The 19,208-nt window shown below is 41.7% G+C and overlaps 2 protein-coding genes across 4 annotated transcripts in view; both read left to right on the plus strand.

Moving 5' to 3' along the window:
* Positions 1-1,659: 1,659 nt before the first annotated feature.
* On the plus strand, positions 1,660-10,990 carry LOC137173483 (integrin beta-1-like). The gene is made up of 13 exons (XM_067578356.1): positions 1,660-1,892; positions 2,441-2,611; positions 2,942-3,186; positions 3,594-3,749; positions 5,376-5,471; positions 6,710-6,799; positions 6,905-7,045; positions 7,204-7,409; positions 7,489-7,730; positions 7,840-8,062; positions 8,348-8,583; positions 9,018-9,184; positions 9,602-10,990. The coding sequence occupies exons 2-13, from the start codon at positions 2,509-2,511 to the stop codon at positions 9,665-9,667; spliced, it is 1,971 nt and encodes a 656-aa protein (XP_067434457.1). The 5' UTR covers positions 1,660-1,892; positions 2,441-2,508; the 3' UTR covers positions 9,668-10,990.
* Positions 10,991-11,171: 181 nt separating this feature from the next.
* The window catches only part of LOC137172969 (enhancer of polycomb homolog 1-like), a 31,773-nt gene continuing 23,736 nt past the window's right edge, over positions 11,172-19,208 (plus strand). The window contains exons 1-2 of one of the 3 annotated variants that reach the window (XM_067577621.1): positions 11,172-11,550; positions 12,340-12,460. Coding sequence is in view for 1 of the 3 variants with exons in the window: in XM_067577620.1 (XP_067433721.1) it covers positions 16,121-16,273 (153 nt within the window). In the remaining 2 variants the exon portion in view is untranslated. Of the gene's footprint in view, positions 11,551-12,339; positions 12,461-15,748; positions 16,274-19,208 lie in introns of those variants that run through there. The other 2 variants (XR_010925093.1, XM_067577620.1) reach the window with 2 other exon arrangements.

Genomic DNA, 19,208 nt, shown 5'->3' on the forward strand with positions numbered 1-19,208 from the left:
CAGCGCCACAGGAACACGAGGTGGGTCAATACTTCTCTCATTGAGGATGCAATGAAAGTAAACTGTCTCATTATTCTTCCTACTCAGAAATTCTCATTTAGATTGTAGCCTGGATCCCACCAGTTGTTTGCCACTTAAAATGTGCACCTGTCATATCCTCGGGGTTCAGCGGCTCTGTTTTAAATGCGATGTAAAATTAGGCGTGATGCGACATGTAGTCACTTCTGTGAGGCGTTTTTTTTTAGCAGAGTGCCATGTTAATGACATGACACAGGGTGGATTTAAATTATAATATAAAGGAACAGTTCGGCATTTTGGGAATTGTGCTTATTCGCTTTCTTGCTGAGATTTAAGAGGAGAAAATCAATGCCACTGTCAGATATGTCCGTTAAATGTGAAGCTACAGGCAGTTTAGCTTAGCAAAAAGAAAAATAAGTGGGTCCCAAAGTGGACCTTTACATTACATACCAAACCAGAATGTGAAAGCACAGAAAACTTCACCTGAACAGATATGATATGGTGCATTTAAGAGGTGGAAAAGTATATCTTTTGGCTGGTTTCTGCTCATTCAGACCATTCAGATCACGAATGCCAAAGTCAAGGGGTCAGGAGCTGTGGAGAGTGTCTGGCAGCGGGGCCGCACTGTGCTTGGTGTACTGAGGAGGTGAGTGGCCTCAGAAACTTTCTCTGCCTTTTTTTTTTCGTAGGGATCATGCGACCCTGTGTATTGTTTGGGACGATGAAGACTTCAGTTCACGATGCTCAGTTCAGTTCTTTTATTCGAATGGTGTTCATTGGGAGATGCTATGTTGTTTAAAGGTCCGATCAGTAAGTTATTTGACTATATAAATTATAGATATAATTGTTGAATTTGACCTACAGATTAGAGATAAGTATTTTGGAGATGCTGAGGAGTTGGAAATGAAGAGTTTAACAGTTAGTTTCCCATAATGAACTAAATGCTGTGTCAGAGGGTTTTCTACCATGACAACAATAACATTGTGGACATTTTAAGTATATTGTGCAAATACATTATGCGTACCGTAATTATGAGTACTATATATATCTTAATACATCTTATGCAATGACAGAAAATTCCAAACTGAGAGTAATGCTGTTTAGTTATAAAAATATATATATATATATAAAACCTGGAAAACCTCATCCTTGTTTTGCTAGTGACATATGCTCAAGTCCATATGTTAAAAATAAAGATTTTTCTTATGTTGATATTTACATATTGGGTTTGAACAGCAATATAAGCCTGCTATGTTGTCCCAACATAAATACCATCAAAGATTGTGTTGAAATGGGCCATCATATATAAGAGTGTTGAATGTATGTGTCATTTTTAATTACATCTATTTGCATAATGAAAGATGCAGCCGTGTTGTGAACACAGAGAGCGAACCTACACACAAATACACACACAAGCTGCTTTCCATTATCGCATTCACACCCTCTCTACATCACTGTCATTAACTGCATCACTGATATTTCTTCATGCAAATTACTGTTTTGCACTGTAGATGAATATATGTGGCGTCATTTAATCTTAGCTGTCCTGGTATATTTGGTTTTTTTAATTATTTTTTTTTTCTCTGAGGGTGAGATATTCAAGGCAAAGTGTTTCTATAAGGGCTTGAACTAAACCTGAACCGATGTCAAGAATTTTCTAGAAGTGGGTCAGCACGTATGGGAGCGCTGCGACACAGCCAGGGCGCTGCTGAGGAGGGGTTGTCCTCTTGATCGCCTGGAGGACCCCAGAGGTTCCACTGTCCTTCTGAAAAACCAAAAGATCACCTTCCACCCTAAAGAACAAAGACACCAACAGCAACACCAAGGCGTCACCCAACTCCAGCCTCAGACTGTCCAACTGCACCTCAGACCAGGTGGGTGTCATACTATCACTGTCACCGAAAGAAAACAGTTTTTTTATTTCATCAACCCAAGGAGATGTCTCCCATCTTCAGGTCTATCAGTAGATCAGAAAATCCGTAAATTTGGAGTTGAAAACCAATGAACTCTTCAGAAGTCATTTCCGAGCACAGGGGTTGTTCTTCCTCAGGAATTCCAAGGTCTTGTTATCACAGTTTTTTTAACGAGATTACCTCCAGACTTCAGTGAGGTGGAGGACACTGTTCTTCCAATGAAAACAGGCTCTAAAGTTTATAGAGTTGTTGTAAATGGCACAAGGACGCAAGAGTTCACACTGCAACGAGAAGCAGTGGATTTAGTGGGAACTGGGTATTGATTTAGATTATAAAGTAGCACTACTTGTGTAGATAGAAGGTACGCAGTCACCATAAACAAGACTTTTAAAATGGATTTTAATTTCAGCGTGGTCTCTGTAGTCGGAGCTATCAAGTGTGGAAAAATAAACTGCATTGGAACTTAATTGTGGTAACTGCTATTCCAATACTGTATCGCCCATTTGTAGGCAAACCGCAGACCTTTGAGGTAAAGTTCAAACGTGTGGAGGACTACCCCATAGACCTGTACTACCTGATGGACCTCTCCTTCTCCATGGAGGACGACCTACCCAACGTCAAGAAGTTGGGGGCCGACCTCATGGAAGCGATGAGGAATACGACCAGTGACTTCAGAATGGGTCTGTGTGCCTTTCAAATTTCCATTTCCTCCTCACCTAAAATGTAGGCTTACATTATTTTTCTTAACTTTTTACACCTCCACACTCCTTTCATAGAATACCCTTGTGTCACATTCACACAGTTACACACCTGGGAGTTGCCCAGCACAATCATAATCTTATCATTGGCCACTGAGCAGCACCACTGGAGCGATTGGGGATTAAGTACTTTGCTCAAGGACAACGCTGTGCATTAGTTATTCGCTTTCCACCCTTTAGTTACAAAAGAGTCACAAAATCCCCTCTCAAAACTTTATGCTACTGCTTACTCATTTCCATTCACTCCAAAAGGCTTTGGTGCATTTGTGGACAAGACGGTGATGCCGTACATCAGTACCGCGGAGGACTTGCTCAGGAACCCCTGTAAGAGGACCGAGCCCTGGCCCTGCGCCCCTCCCTTCAGCTACCGCCATGTCCTGAGCCTCACCGCCAACGGATCCCTGTTCACGGAGCTGGTGGGGAAGATGCGGATCTCTGGCAACCTGGACTCACCAGAGGGAGGACTGGATGCCCTGATGCAGGCCGCTCTGTGTGAGGTAGTGTAAGGATGCCCAGCAGGGAGCAGGACTGCATTACAGAGATTGTTGTTTTCGTTTAGGTGGGCGTAATGTGGAGGAAGTGGAAATACTGCAGACAATAGATGAAGGGGGTTTTTCAGAATACTAAGCATCCTTTGGGAAACAACACAAGTCAGTTTGGGGTGTATTTTATACTCATTATGAGTCTTCAAATATGAGAATTTTACTTTAATAATTTCGTAATTACAGGTTTTAGATTTAAGCTCTAAAGAGCATGAAGGCATAAAGTATTACTCATCCACAGTCATTTGATTACATACAAAAGCAGAAAGGTAATTCTTTCTCCAAAGCCTGTCAGAAACATTTACGTCAGTCACGGTGATTTATTTGCTGCCAATTGACTGTTTCATGTTCTTCACTTCCAGGAGCAGATCGGCTGGAGGAATGTGACGCGTCTGCTGGTGTTCTCCACAGATGCTGGCTTCCATTTTGCTGGAGACGGCAAACTGGGCGGCATTGTACTTCCCAATGACGGAAAGTGTCACTTGTATAAGAATGTGTACACCAGAGGAAATTCACAGGTTTAGTATTAAACTTGAATTGCTTTCTTAAACCTTCATTTAGTGATATTTTTTCATATTATTGAATCAAAAAGCTACATGAAAAGTGAAAAAAAAAAAACATTTATAGTGACAAAGCCAAACCTAAACTTTACAGAGCTTTTTAGACAGCAGTCAAACAGTCATAGAAGGACATAGAAAAGATACAGATGGTCAAAATGATTATTTAAATCAGGCAATATCTAATTAAAGCATAAGTGCACAAATCTGGTCAGGCATCTGATGCCAACTCTCAACAATTGTGGTAGCAGAAGTAGCTTTTCAGTTTGGCACTGAATAGTATTAGTATTAAATACCAAGTATTGAGGTCTGAGATTCGATATCTGGCAGATTCTTGTGTGGTTCAGTGACTCAGCACTCTTATCGACCCTATTTCGAGCAACAGCAGGCAACTGTTATCAACACAAAAGCAGTTATCAACTAACTTGAGAAGAAGTCAAACATCTAGCAGTTAAAGACCACAATATTTGTGCCAGAGATAAAAGGAGTTTTATCTAAATAAATATCGGACTTACATGCATCAGGTGGACAGTTACACAATTCACACATGATATTAATGATGCTGTGTGTGTGTGTGCTGGTTGTGCAAGCATGTAATTCTTCGCCATAACAACTTTATAAGGTGATCAGCTGTTGTCTGTCAGCTTGTTTTGGAATTATCTTCCCCCAAGTGGCCAAAAATTGATTAATGCAGCTTCAAGAACAAAAGGGATATAACATGCTTAGATTCACAGAGAAAAACCAGAGCTTGAGCTCAACTGAAAAAGCCATCACAGCTATGTGTGTGTGTTCATCTTTACACTCTTTTTACAGTATCCTTTTGGTAGCTGTGGTCCGCAGGAGCATACAATGTTTATCCTATGGACCAGATATTGCAGAGCGTACTAAATTGATTCCCGTCTGCAATCCTAGCAGTGAAATAGAGGTCCAGTCTGCTGCAGACAGAAGTCAAAGACAGTGATTTAAAGGTCAGAATCAACAGCACAGTTCCCTGGGTAAAGAAGATGCTGACAGGCACACCCTGATGGGAAACAGCTGGAGTGTTTGTGGAGTAATCCAAACCAAAGCTTTCATCTCTTAATCTCACTGTGTTTGTGTATAGATGGCTGGGTAGGTGTGTGTTGTGAGGGAGCTTGGATGCATGTGCGCCTATTTATCTGCTTGCGAGTGTATGTCTTTGTTCATGTGTGTTAAACATCCATATAGCTCTCTCATTAGGTTCATGAGAGTGTTATGTGTCTTGACCTCATTGCAGTCCAGGCAGTTGACAGGTGGAGTGAATATAGATACATTATTAATCTTTTTCTGTCTGGATAAATGGCCACCCAAGGCAGAAAATGGATGTGCGAGATGCGGGTGTCGCTCCTCTCTGAATGGTACTTATTTATCTATTTGGAGGAAATGGAAAGTCTGTCAGGGAGAGTGAATATAATGAGCGATAGAAAGAGTTGTTAGATGGGAAGTAAAGGGGGAGGACAGCGATAAAGGGAAGAGGGAGAGCGTGCTTAACTACTGATTACACATATATATTCTGGCCTGAGTGTTATGCATTGCATTTTGCATTTGCCCTGACTCCCCTTCTGCCAGGATTATCCTTCTGTGGCTCACGTCGCCGAAACACTAAGACAGAAGAACATCCAGATCATCTTCGCTGTCACCGAAGACGTCGCGCACTTGTACGAGGTACAGCAGAAAGAGGCATCTATATTCGTGTAATTATTCGTCAGCTTTCTTGTATAAATGCACACTTTGGTGCTGAAGGACTGCTCCAGGTAAGTGGGCGGAAGTAAATCATCATTACTGCAGTGGCACCTCAGTTATGAACCTGCACAATTATGCCTTTTAACCACTTTTATTTAACTTAATGTCAGCCTGTCATCCTGTTGAATATGCTCTTGCTATAATGATTATATGTAAAATAATTGTCTAAAACCTTTCATTCAAAAACTTTTAATGGATTTCACCTTATCTAATGCTCTGGAAGCTTTGTATAGGTTTCCTGGATGTAAACATGTATTTCATGTGATTACAATACAGTTTATTAATCATATACTTGCGAATAAAGTTGTAAAACTCATTGTGACCTGGCCAAACGTTAAATGACAAGGCTAGTGATATTTTATACTTTTGTAATTATCAACAAAGAGTCTGTCTCTCAATACTTATGACTTTCCTGGATCCAAATCTTTTTTTTTCAACTTTGTCTTTATGGTAACATAACAGCCCTTGAGCTGGATAATGCAACAATGTGCAAATATTTATCATACAGATGCCAGATCAGCCCACTCACCCCTCATCCCCCAGAGCCCACCCCAGAGCCAAATCTTTAAAAAAAAAAAAAAAAAACAGGCCACAAAAATGTCTAAATATTTTCCTAAAACAGCTGGGAACTGTAGTTTTTAACAAATGTTACTCAAACAGGAGTAAATTTGTTGGGGAATATTTTCCCTGATTTGGTGTATTATTTACAGCAGCAGGATATGGTGTGTGTGGGACTGATCAAAATCAACTACAGTGCCCATGTTCATCGTAAAGGAACATGTCACCCAGACCTCCGTTTTTGGACAACAATGCAGGTCTATGGCACAGAGGAATAAGATAAATCTGGTTTTGGCTACACAGAAAATGCCAATCAATTCATTGCTGTTGTTTTTTTGGTTTTTTTTGTCAAAGGAAAAATATAGAATATTAACAGATTTATGCTTTACCATTCACATCTATCCTGTAGAGATCAGTCAAAAGTGGTATCATCTAAGGTCTCCCAAAGCTGATACCACAACAAAACCCATCCAGCCTTGAAACTGCGTTCAGTTTGTTTATCACACCACAGTAATGCAAATGTTTCTAGAACGAGTAGCACAGCTCATCAGATGGTGGATTGTCAATGAGTATATATTCATTAAACTGTTGCTTTGCTGCAGGGCCTAAGAAGCATCTTCCCAAAATGTGCAGTCGGAACGCTTTCCAACAATTCCCACAACATCCTGCAGATAATAGTCGAAGCCTATAATGTAAGTGAGGCGGAAACTCCCCTCGTACAAAGGTCATTAGCCTCATGTGTGTAGCCTGCTGACATCTCCTCATCTTTAAGAGGTTAACTGTTGTATTGACTGCAGGCACTGACCTCTGAGGTTGTTATGGAGAACAGCAAGCTGCCGCCGGGCTATCACATCTCCTATACTTCACACTGTAAGGACCACAAGCTGAGGCGGGGGGAGCGGGGGAGGAGGTGTTCCAACATCTTCGTCGGTGACGAGGTGTGTAGCCTTGTGGCTGGCTCTGTGTGTGGTAAATTGTGTAAGTACTGCTGTTAGCATGTGGCCATTCGCAGCTGAAGTGACGGTAATGCTAATTATGATTACCTCATTAGTGGAGCATTATAATTGTGCTCAAGGAATTCTCACCTCCCCTCTAGGTGAGCTTTAATGTAAGCATTACAGCACCTCTGTGCGTGACTGCTTCACAAAGACCAGCCCGTGTTGTTATTAAGCCCCAAGGCTATAGTGAAGAGGTTGAGGTCCTGCTGAGCCCCATATGCAACTGCTCGTGTCAAAAGGATGTGGTCCCACACAGTGCTTCATGTAGCCATGGGAACGGCACTCTGGAGTGTGGCTCATGCAGGTAAGTGAAGTAGCCTGATGGCATCAATTCTGGGTTATTCAAGAACAAATCAAGCTTCAGATGTTTGTTTGTGTTGCAGATGTAAAGAGGGGAGAGTCGGAACATTTTGTGAGTGTGATCAAGCAGAGTCGGGCGAGGTGGTTGACTCATACCTTTGTCGCCATGATAATGCGTCAGAAGTGTGCAGTGGACAAGGAGAGTGTGTTTGTGGGAAGTGTGTTTGTCGGAAGAGCAGCAAAAAGCCTAACCAGGCTTACTATGGGCAGTTCTGTGAATGCAGCGATTTCAGCTGTGATCAGTACCGGGGACGGCAGTGTGGAGGTATGGGAAACACACAGACAGCCGCTGTAGAATGATATCTATCACATGTTCCAAGAGTTGAATATCTCACTTCATAACAGAACACTTATCACTTGTTTTACCATTCAAGGGCAGGGCAGGTGTGTCTGCGGGGTGTGCGAATGTCACCCAGGATTTAGTGGTCGAGCGTGCGAGTGCCCTCTCAGCGTGGAGTCTTGTCTGTCACAGAATGGAAAGGTTTGTGCGGGCAGAGGGGTCTGCCACTGTGGCGCATGCAGTTGCCACGACAACCGCTTCCAAGGTCCAACTTGTGAGCTTTGCCCTTCTTGCCCCAGCATCTGCACCTTGCACAGGTACTATGACCTTTCTAAGTTCATTCAATTAAATTGGTATTTCGCAGATTTCTTCAAGAGCTGACGTTATTTAAAATTGAACCAGATATATCACAGGTGAAATAATGTGCTGAAGTGAAATAGGACATAAAATATACATATTTCTACATGTATATGGTGAATGTAACAACTGTTATACAAGAGCTACAGGACTCTGATATAGCTGCAATCACCTGGAAGCACTCTGTATTTCAGTTTTAGATGATATTGATGTTTTGACTCAGTTTCGATGATTGTTTTCCACAGAGAATGCATCTTGTGCAAGGCCTTCTCACTGGGCTTAAATCCAAGGGAGTGTGAGGCAAATTGCGCTCATCTGAACTTCACTCTAGTAAGGCAGGCTGGTGGCTTATCAACAGTAACCCCCTCTCCAGGTCTCCACAGGTGTATGGAAGTGGATGCAGAGGGCTGCAGAGTTCACTTCTTGTTGAGGACAGGACAAAAAGAAGGCTCTGCACACGTTCACGTAGATCTTAAAAGAGGTAGACCGAGTCTCTCTTTCTTTCTGCAACAATATATATCATGATAAACCAATTGAAGACATTTTGTATGTTAAAGCAGCAATGGGAGACCAACTAAAACTAGACGTGTGGTTTGCACAAGCAAATGTATGGAGTTGGGTATAAAAGAGAGAAATTCAAAGGGTGTGAGTGTTAGATCTTTTGCCTCTCTTGTAAATTGTACATGCTTTGTGTAAGTGATCACTGACTGATTGGGTTCACCAAAAACCAGGGGGTCCACTAATTTCACATCAGGTCAGTGTATTATAATCCATTTGTTTCATAAAAGTTATCTCCTGCTGCTTTGTATTAACCACCATGAATATGAACAAATTTTGTTAATTCCATCTGAAATATTTTTGAATAAATCTTGCAATATTTTCGATAAAGAACAATGGTCCTCTCTGTCTCTCAAGATTGCCCGTCAGGTCCGAACGTGATCCTGATTACTGCAGTGCTATCAGCCTCTGTTGTGGTGCTGGGTGTGGCTTTGTTGCTGCTATGGAAACTACTCACCAGCATCCATGACCGCAGGGAGTTTGCCCGCTTCCAGAGAGAGCTGGAGCAGAGACGCTGGAACAGGGTGAGCCTTCCCCAAACAAACCTTTCTGTCAGCAGCTGTCAGTCAGATGCTGTTTCGATAGTAATGGACAATAATGTAGGAATTTGTCATGGTGACATTGGTGCAGGGACAGTCTGACCAGCACAGTAAAACAACAGCATTCTGGTAAATGTGGTACAGAGGCAAACAGGAAAACAGTGAGAGCAAAAGGAAAGGTGTGCAACATACAGTGACAATATAGTATGTTGTTGTCTAAAAACACATATGCAGCATTGTATACATTCACATCATAACAACTGTTATATTAAAATTACAACAGAAAATGAACAGAAATCATGCTTGATCAGTTATGCCTTCGATTTACCAGAAGTAATGTAACACAAAACGAATGTTTAAGAATAACCGTGTAGGATGATGCTTGTTTCCATCCTGTTGCAGAGGGACAACCCCATCTACAGGAGTGCCATCACGACGACTGTCAACCCGAAATATAAAGAACAGTGAGAGCAGCTATGGAAAAGAGATCTACTTTTCAATCAGGATCCCTGTTGTGCAGCACAATGAAACAACATCCTTCATCTGAACTGTTGTCAGCAGTTGGTCCAACCTGTTTGGTAGCAGGGGGAAACAGATGTTGATGTCTGACTTACTCTCCTTTGATCTCAATATGCAACCCCGGACTGCCAGTCTCCAACCCTTCCCTTCCCTTTCCCTGCATGCTCTGCACGCACACAGATTCAAACAGCATCAAGCACATAAACTGCTTCTTACACAGGGTTAGTTGTCTGTGGGATACATGCAAAGTTAATGGCCTCGCATTATTAAAATCCTAAAAAGATAATTACGCATAGTGTAATGTCTTGTAAGGCATAAGGAAAATCTCCCATATATATGCTGATGGTTGGCTCAGCTGTGTAACTTAGGTCTCAGAAGGCAAGAGATGGTGAGGTGAGCATTCTGCATTCTGCACTGTAATGCTGTTGGAAACACATGTCTTTACATGGGTCTCCACTGCCCTCTAGATGAGAAAAGAAGAAAGTGTCATCTTGATGGAAATGATGAGGCAGCCTCACACTCATTTACAGTTCACCATAGTCAGAGAAGATGCTATTTTTGACACCGACACGAAACACAGACTCTCGGTGCTTTTGTATTCCTGTAGGCCACCGTGAATTCGTCAAACAGAACATTGCAGATGTGACACGGCGCAATATAGTGTACAACTTTTAAAAAGAGTAGCAAGTGTACGTGCCAGCCACTTTACCAGTGCATTGGGCTGAATCGTGTAAGCGCAGAAAAAAAACAATGGGATGTTCAAATCTAAATGGATATTAGGGTTTTTTCACTGCCTACAGATGGCTGCTGATGACCTTGCTGGGAGAGTTGAGCAAAGTAATATTAATCATAGCGATGCCTCCTCCACTCCCAGAGTCACTGGGCAGGCGTGCATGCAGCTTTAACAGCCAGTGGGAGGTGGTGGTGGATTATCAGAGAAAATGACTCCATATGCTTCCACTATGCAGCATTCTCTTTCATCTGTGTCTGATCATGAAAAAAATAAAAAATAAAAAAAAAATGTGCGGTGCAAATATTACAGCATCAGAGGAGGCAGCAGAGGCAGCCCTGCCCTGCGACAAGACTCATGTGAAGGGGGCAGGGATGGGGGTGGAGGGAGGTGACCAGCCCTGGAGACAGTTACATAACAAATACTGCAACCATTTTGGAGAAAAAAAACAAAACACACACACACACAAAAAAAACCCTGTAGCATTTCATCACTTGTTAGCCAGTGAAATAAATAATTTGAAATAAATTAATGGCACTTTCTCTGTGGCTGCCTTTTTGTGTCTGTGTATTTATTTGTTTATTATTTATGTGAGTGCTTTTTTATGTGTAGCATTTGCTATTTTACTTATATAATACATACATTGCTGTTAAGATGATATTATTATTAGTGGTAGTATTATTATTATTATTATTATTATTATTATAGCGGGTGGGCGGGGGACCAATGAGCTCATCCTCCCCGAGCTCGCCACAGGTGATTGGTGGCATTCACCCTCCAATCACAATTCGCCTGCAAAGTGGCTCGGTGGTCAGTTTGGATCTTTTTTTTTTTTTTTTTTTCTTAGTCGAAGTAACCTTAACGAACTATGGGAAGTTTACCGTGAGAGGGAGGATATCACTTTCTGTACCACAGCTTTTTCTTTCCAGGGACCACACGCAGTCAGTTAACCACACTTTCAAAACTAAAACACTGAAAATCATTTTTTTCCCCTCTGAGGCGTCCTGAAGGGAGCTAACCGCCGTTAGCATCGGGCTAGCATGACAACCAGAACAACTGCCATCATCATCATCATCCTCCCCTGTGGCTTTGCTAGCAGCAGGTAAGTTGCAACTCAAGCTTCAGCTAGTTTTTGCCGTGTTATCAACGTGGGAATGGAAATGGACGACTATCTATTGAAGACAAGTTAGTTGCCAGTTGAAATTAAACTGTTGGCAGTCTGTCCGCAAACTGTTAGCTGGCTGGTAAATGGCGCAGGGTCAGGGTAACTGAGCTAAGCTAGCGTTAGCAGCCTTTCAGCTAGCCTCGGTGTCGCTGTTCCTTGTGCAAACACAGCTGTGTCTGATCTTCGGCTCGAAGCGTCTTATAAACCCGTTAAAAGCTGCTTTGTAATCTCCTTCGTAGCGGTGCATGCTTGTCGTCCGCATTTGCTAAGACGATTTATGACACTGCTCTTTTTTTCTGTCGTGTCTTGTTCTATTTACCCCCCTACTCTTCCAACATATGGGTTTTTACTAATGTGCAACAAAACTTGCTCTACATTATTAAACCCAATCCGATGCCAGTCGCTGTTAAAATAAAGTCACACCGTCATTGAAGTGGGAAAAAAAGAGCCATTGTGAACTTAAGAAGGCTAGTGTGGGTGTGTATTGCCGATAATTGTCAAATCTTGCTCCAAATCTTCTCCCCAGTGATACCACATATTTCAAATTATTACTATAATTAATACCCTGTAGAGAAGAATAGAAACAATGTGACAGTGAATGCTGAAATATGGCGCATCTCTGGGACTAATAAATCATATTAACCATGTATTTTAAATAGATTAGACACCATCAATAATGTGTTTTCTTATAATAATATGTCTTTCCTGCCACTATCTGTTTCACAGGCCTCCAGTATGGTCTACAGATGTGAGCCTATTGCTCCCAAATGGATGATGATTATCATGTCAGCCTCCTACATCTGGATCATTCCCTCATGCCCACGAGAATACTCACCCGCCCCTACAGGTGATTTGCATTCCTTATCGTTCTATTTAAGATAAGATAAGACTTCTATCGATTCCCTGAGGGGGAAATTCACATGTTACAGCAGCGCAGGAAACAAGATAACAGATAAAGAACTAGGAGTAATAAACACAACAAAACAAAAAGTCAAGTAAATGGAATTCAATCTATACATATTACCCTACTCATAGGTTATGTACGTGACCTGACTTTTGGAAAATATGTGCAGAAGTAATAGTTGTGGTAGATGCAGTTATAGATATATATACATTAAATAATGCAGTAGTGTTACTTATATATGTACATACAGTACCAGTCAAAAGTCCAGACACACACCACCACTCACTTGAATGAGAAAGTGTGTCCAAATGTTCGACTGGCACCATACATGCATTCATACATACATACATACATACATATACACAAATATGTATATACATACATATACATGTCTACATATGGAGGAGTGTGTGAGGTGGGATAAAGATGGTGGTAGTGGGTCTTAATAGCTGTTTTATCCTGTTGTCACAGTTCTTGTTGTACACTTAGATATGACATAAAAACATGTATTGTTTGCATATGTTGTGGCCCTGTATATCACAGTGTGAGGCATAAGTAGCCAAGGTTAAGGTTGTGATGCACCACTGGGACTACCCATTCTCAGAAAAAAATGCCTGCACACCCGTTTGTTATTTCTCAACGTTGCCTGTTAATTGGTATTTACACAATTCATGTGATGTTAAACATTTGTTGTAGTGCCAAAATGTTGACACAGATCTGTTGTAATGAGGAATATATCTAATGAATTTGTCTGTCTAGACAGAAGCGCTCGAGTTCTCTTACATCATAAGCGCAAAACATTATGTGAAGTGTGTATTTCAAACAGTTGAAAGAAGATAATTAGTGGTAAAGCTTGAACGCAGAGATAATACTTTGAAACGTCTATAATGAGGCCTGCTGTTGTTCTGCAAAGAGGAAGTTTGTCTTGAGTGAGGTTTTACAGAGGTCCCGTATTGATTCTTATGCAGTGTACTTAATAATTAGTCCTATCAAATGGGCTTTAAACTTTTACAGTCAAAGCAATGAGCATGTAACTGTAATATTGAAGTAACAATGAATGCACTTGTGCAATGTGTGTACATCTCCATGTGTGGGGCCTGTGTTGATGTCAGTGGACAAACTATTTAATTTAGTTCAATTCAAATGTGATCTAATCATTCAGCATTTTAGGTATTATCAACCTTGTTTTGTGGGGGGGAAAAAATGCCACATTGTTGACAGATGACAAAAGGAGAAAAGCAAGATACGCTCCATATAACAGGAGGATGAATGCAGGTAACAGCTCAGTAAACAGTGATGTGAAGAAGGACCTCTCAAGATGCACAGTTTGCCGACCCCTCGAAGCTTTTGGGCGACAGCCGCAAACGCCTGTGCTGACAAGAAGATGAAGCCTTACCTGAACACCAAAAACGACAGTTGAGATATTAAAGAATGTTGCCTGTTTCAGTCGTTCTTTATTGCTAATATGTTGATAGCAGGACTAGATATTAGCAAGGCATGATGAATCCATGGATGTGACCTAGTGTCAGTGGTACCAGCTTGTCGTGTTAGAGACACTATGTAATGACCCTTAATTACAGTTATTACAACATCATAGCATAATATACATTGTTAATGACAACGCACATCATTTTTCAACAAAAGGATACTGCTTTATGTCAAAATTATAATTATGCATTAGTAATTTTCTGTACTGATAGTTCTTGACTTGGTCTTTTAATAGCTGTAAATGAGTTAGTATTCCATGTATTTCAGCTTAGACATGTTTGTAGCTTTTGCCATCCTGCCAATCATAATTTTGTCAATTGCTTTAATGTAAGCATTTCATTTCAGTTAATTTTCAGTTTGAAGGGAATACTCCTCTCCAGTGGAATTGGGTCAAGTTGTACCCAAAAATATGAAATTTTGGCTGTGTTTCTTATCATAAATGAAACATTAGAGATTCCCTAAATTGGCATTTACTGTGTCCTGCCCAGCCATTATATAGCAAGGTGTTTCTGCTGTTCTGTCCACCCATGAGTGAACTTAATATTGTATTCACGCATGGAAAAACTTAATGAAAACAATTGATTTTTACAGTGCAGTTGTGGAGAATGTTAGTCGTTAACCACTTATATACTTTTGTCTGTCTCTGTTTATCTGACTTGAGCATTAAAAGACGAGTTCACAATCTTTCAAGTCTGTCTTAAAACTACAGAACACTGAAACATGTTTTTCTTGCTGTAATCATTCCTCCTGTTCCTACTGACCATTAGAAGATCCCTTCATAATGCACTTACATTGTAAGCGATGGGGGACAAAACCCACAGTCCTCTTTCTGTGCAAACATGTATTTAAAAGTTTATCTGAAGCTAATATGAAGCTTCAGCCAGCAGAATTAGTCAAATCAGGTAGATAGCTTTCAACATTACAGTCATTTTAGTGCCAAAGTCCCTCTTTTTGTTACTACACTTCCACTACAGCTCAACAGGGAACCAGTGTTATGCTAAAAAGACTGGAAATTGGGTAGATATCTAATCAATGTGACTAACTCATTTAAGCTTCAGATAAAAATTTTAAATGCATTTTTGCATTTAAAAGACACACTGGATTTTGGCCTCCACCATTTACATTGAAAGCACATTTAAAGGATGTTTTAATAGCCAGCGAGGAAAACCTCTTTTAGTGTTCATAAGGACACTTGACTGTTGATTTGAGACAGTTTTGAAAAAAATTGTGAATCTATCCTTTAACATAGCAACATAAAAGCAGAAACAATTCACTTCTAATAATAGTGGGGAATATCGGTGTGTTTGTGTTTGTACCACAGGGTGGCGACATTTGCAAAACAATCGAGTCTAATTGGCAGAACCGGTTATATTGCATATTAATTTGAACTCACGACTTAAGTTTTTAAATTCTTTGCGTTCTTGTAAGGTTAAAAAATATATTTAAAAAAAAAAAACCCAACCCTCACATAGCCTGCTTATAAATGGTGATTGTATTTTACCCGGAAATATGTTTATTTGTTTTTTTTATCCGTGTTGCGTCACACAGGCGTTCAGGTTTGTTTGCTGTTGGGTTTTTTTTTTCTCATTTTTCACTTGCAGAATAAATGTATTTTTGTACGTCAGCATCAGCCTGGCGTATTACAGGACGAGAACATCCCGAGCCTGGGAAGTTCACATCCTCTTCACCAGCATCCAGCATCTTGCCCCCTCCGTCACTACACCCTCCCTCCTCCCCTCCTCCCTCCTCCCTCGTACCCCAAGGGTCTCGCGAGCGCGCACGCGTGCGAAACTGCGTGGGAATGGCTGTTTGTGTGATCGAGGGGGTTGGGCCGCTCGGAGCGAGCGGAGAGCTGCATGAGTTTGTAATGTCCGCCATGTTGGCCATGGCGTATTGAACCGGGGAGGAACAGCGGAGCCTAACAAAAAAGAGACCGACAGAGAGCGACCGAGACCCGGGCCTGCCCGGCTCTGTTCGCGCTGCTACGGACCCAAGCCTGCCCTCAACCGACCGGCTGACTCCCAGAGACCGTCACAGATTCATCCATGAGAACTAGAGGCAGACCTGCTGTTATTCCGAGCAGATAGATTTATGCTGCATCTTTTCATATAAAAAATGAGTAAATTGTCGTTTCGGGCACGGGCGCTGGATGCTAGTAAGCCTCTACCCGTCTTCCGCTGCGAGGATTTGCCTGACCTGCACGAATATGCCTCTATCAACCGGGCAGTACCGCAGATGCCGACTGGGATGGAAAAAGAGGAGGAATCGGTATGTTTTTTAATTGCTCCCCGACTGGTGGTGGATCACTTTGGCAGTGTTTTCATATCGAGGGGCGCCACTATGTTGCCTGCGCAAGCTTGTGCAAAATGGCCGCCATATCTACTCCTTCGTGCACACGACGGATCTCGATGAATACTACATTTTACGACCCAACTCTAACACGAGTGTTATTATAAGGGGGTAAAGGTTTGATATTTTATTCGTTAGCCGTGTTGTGTGCATTCGTTTCACTTGAAATCGCACCCGAAAGCACAAAGAAGTCACGTGACTGTTATCTGTTCCACCATTTTGTTGACTTTCTCTTTGGTAAAGGCGAGCGGGGATAGGCCTTGGACGTGGTGTACTTTGCGTGAACAAATGCCAGGGGGAGACACTGAGCCTCAACCCGGTTTTGACAGCTAGGTGTTGCGTGTTGACAGCTCCAGCTCTGCCATGTGTGCTGCATACTGGGCTGCACTTCTGTCTGAGCGGGGAAAAAATATCCTGCAGATCCTGCCATCCATTTAATCATACACATGCTTGTCATTGCGATCATATCCGGCTTAATTCATGTGTTAAGCATGCCTCCTTGTTTTGTCTGACTGGATACACCATAATGAGATTTTAAGGTTGTTATAGCTGTATTTAAAGTGTGTGAATTTATTAATGGAAATTGACAAGAGCTGCTTAATTGCTTCAATAATGACAGATGCAAAAAAAGTATACACTGTAACACATCTTGGTGTGCTTTTTTTGTCAGCGTGTGGTGTGTAAACAGTTGTGGTTTTATCAGTTCCCGTTTTAAAAACGTTGATAGTTGTAGCCTCACTGTCATGAGGAGTTTTAAGGCTGCTTTGTGGCTTTACTCAACTCTAGATGCTTGGATTGTAACTGTCAGCTGTTTTTTTGGATAATGTTGAGGTTGGGTAACATTCCCCAGCATGTCAGATCTGCTTTTTTTTGAATTAATAGTATGTGGAATGTGTGCTACTTAATCCTAATTGGTTAAGTCCTGTTTTATAATTGTATAATATGACATTTTAATAATATAGGAATGATTTGCATTGTGCTTGTAGGCAGATTATGCAAAGCTAAATTATAGCTCAGTGGAACCACAGCTTGTCAGGTTGAATACAGCTTAGGTTTAACATGTAGGTTTACAGCATAAGTCAAACAGGGTCACTCTCTTCACTTCACTTTCTTCTGCTGGTTGTTATACTTTCCAACTAACCCTCCACATTTATACTTGTCATCTGAACTACTTGTAGGTTCTCTAAGTTGTTGTGGAATGTGTGTTATCACTGTCAGCGGATACCTGCTGGTAATTGAGAAAGCACGTGTAGTAGGAAGTCAATAGGTGTTGTTTATTTCCCCTTCCTGGCCCGCTCCTTCACCGTCACCTCATCAGCAGGAGAGCCCCCCCCCCACCTCCGCGTTGCCGAGACGCCTCAGCAGACACAAACACAAGGAAAGCACAGACGGGGGGTCCCGCGAAGTCAGCAGAAATCCTACCCCCCCCCCCCCTCTGTCGGCCATTCCCCCACCTACTGTACACATACACACACACAGCGGCGTTACATAACACAGTGACAGAAGAGATAAAGAGGACAGTTTCACTATAAGGCCGCGCATGGCTTAGCTCCCTGACCCACATCCTGTCCAACAACAATGGGAGCGTTGCAGCGCCGAGCTGACTGACCGACCACACGCCGGCTCCAGAATGATGTCAATTAAAGAAGCACGCTAGTTTCAACGGATAGGAAGGTGTCTCTTTTTGTAACACGCCATTTAAACAGCCAGTTTGTCTTTGGTTGTAGGGTTGAGTGACAGGAAGAATACATTTAGTGCTGAATCTGTAGCTTATGCACTTCTTTTTTCACCACAATCAAGTGCCTTTTGTATGTCTGCTTCATCAGCATTCACAGTGTCAAAGCTGCCAAACCTCACAAATTATAAACCATGAGTAGCTGTAACGCAACTGGAAATATGGTGCCTCATTCACTAATAGCCTGTGACCTACACAGCATAAAACCATTAACGTGCTATGCTTCGCTGTGGCTTTTTAACAGACATCACAGTGGTATATGTTCGGTTTTAAGGCTCTGCATTTCTTCGCTCAATAGCGGTTTTGTAGATGCGATATGCAGCAGAGTAATTATATCATGTGCATTGCTGCGAAAGTCGCCAATAGGAACATTTTGTCCTCGTGCAATCAGGCTTTCTTTTAATTGTGACATTTGCGCTGACTGTTGAATACGTAAAGATTCAGCAAGTCGAGGTCAGAACATCAGTAAACACAGTAGTCTGTTACACTTTGAGACTGTCACTGTCAAATGACGAAGTACACAACAAGAAACAGCTGATGTGTCTCATGTATACTTATGTTTTAAGTATGATAAGTTGCTGTAATTCAATTTTGTGTTCCTCAGATTGGACACACACATTCAAGGGAATGAGTGGCATTGTATATATGTAATGTTTTTTTAGTTAAAAGTAAAATTTTGGCTCTTCAAATTGTAAAATCATCTTTTAGAAGAGATTCCAAGGTCCTAGTTGAATAAAAAGAACTTGTCACAATGACCACATGAGCTTTGAATCAAAGCAACACATCCACAGCACAGTTGCTTTTATGCACCAACAGCAGTGTGTGCGGTGTGATTATTCCATTCAGGTGTTGTGTGGTAGTTAATGAAGAGGAACGCCGATGCTTCATTCAGTTACAGATGCTGTGAACTGTGAATCACATCCTTTGTGTATTTGTAGCCTGTCTTGTTTTTTTGGCCCGCTGGTCGGTCTCATGGCATGCATCGCAGTGTTTTTGTGGATTTTTATAGATGGGTGCGTGTCTGGTCTCACTGAGCAGAGCGGGTCTCGCCTTCTTCAAGACTTCCTCACCTTCCGCCCGAGCCGGCATGAGCTGAGAACACGTGCCGGAGGCCGCGCT

Source organism: Thunnus thynnus, chromosome 21 (genome assembly GCF_963924715.1).
Source record: "Thunnus thynnus chromosome 21, fThuThy2.1, whole genome shotgun sequence".
NCBI classification, from domain to species: Eukaryota; Metazoa; Chordata; class Actinopteri; order Scombriformes; family Scombridae; genus Thunnus; species Thunnus thynnus.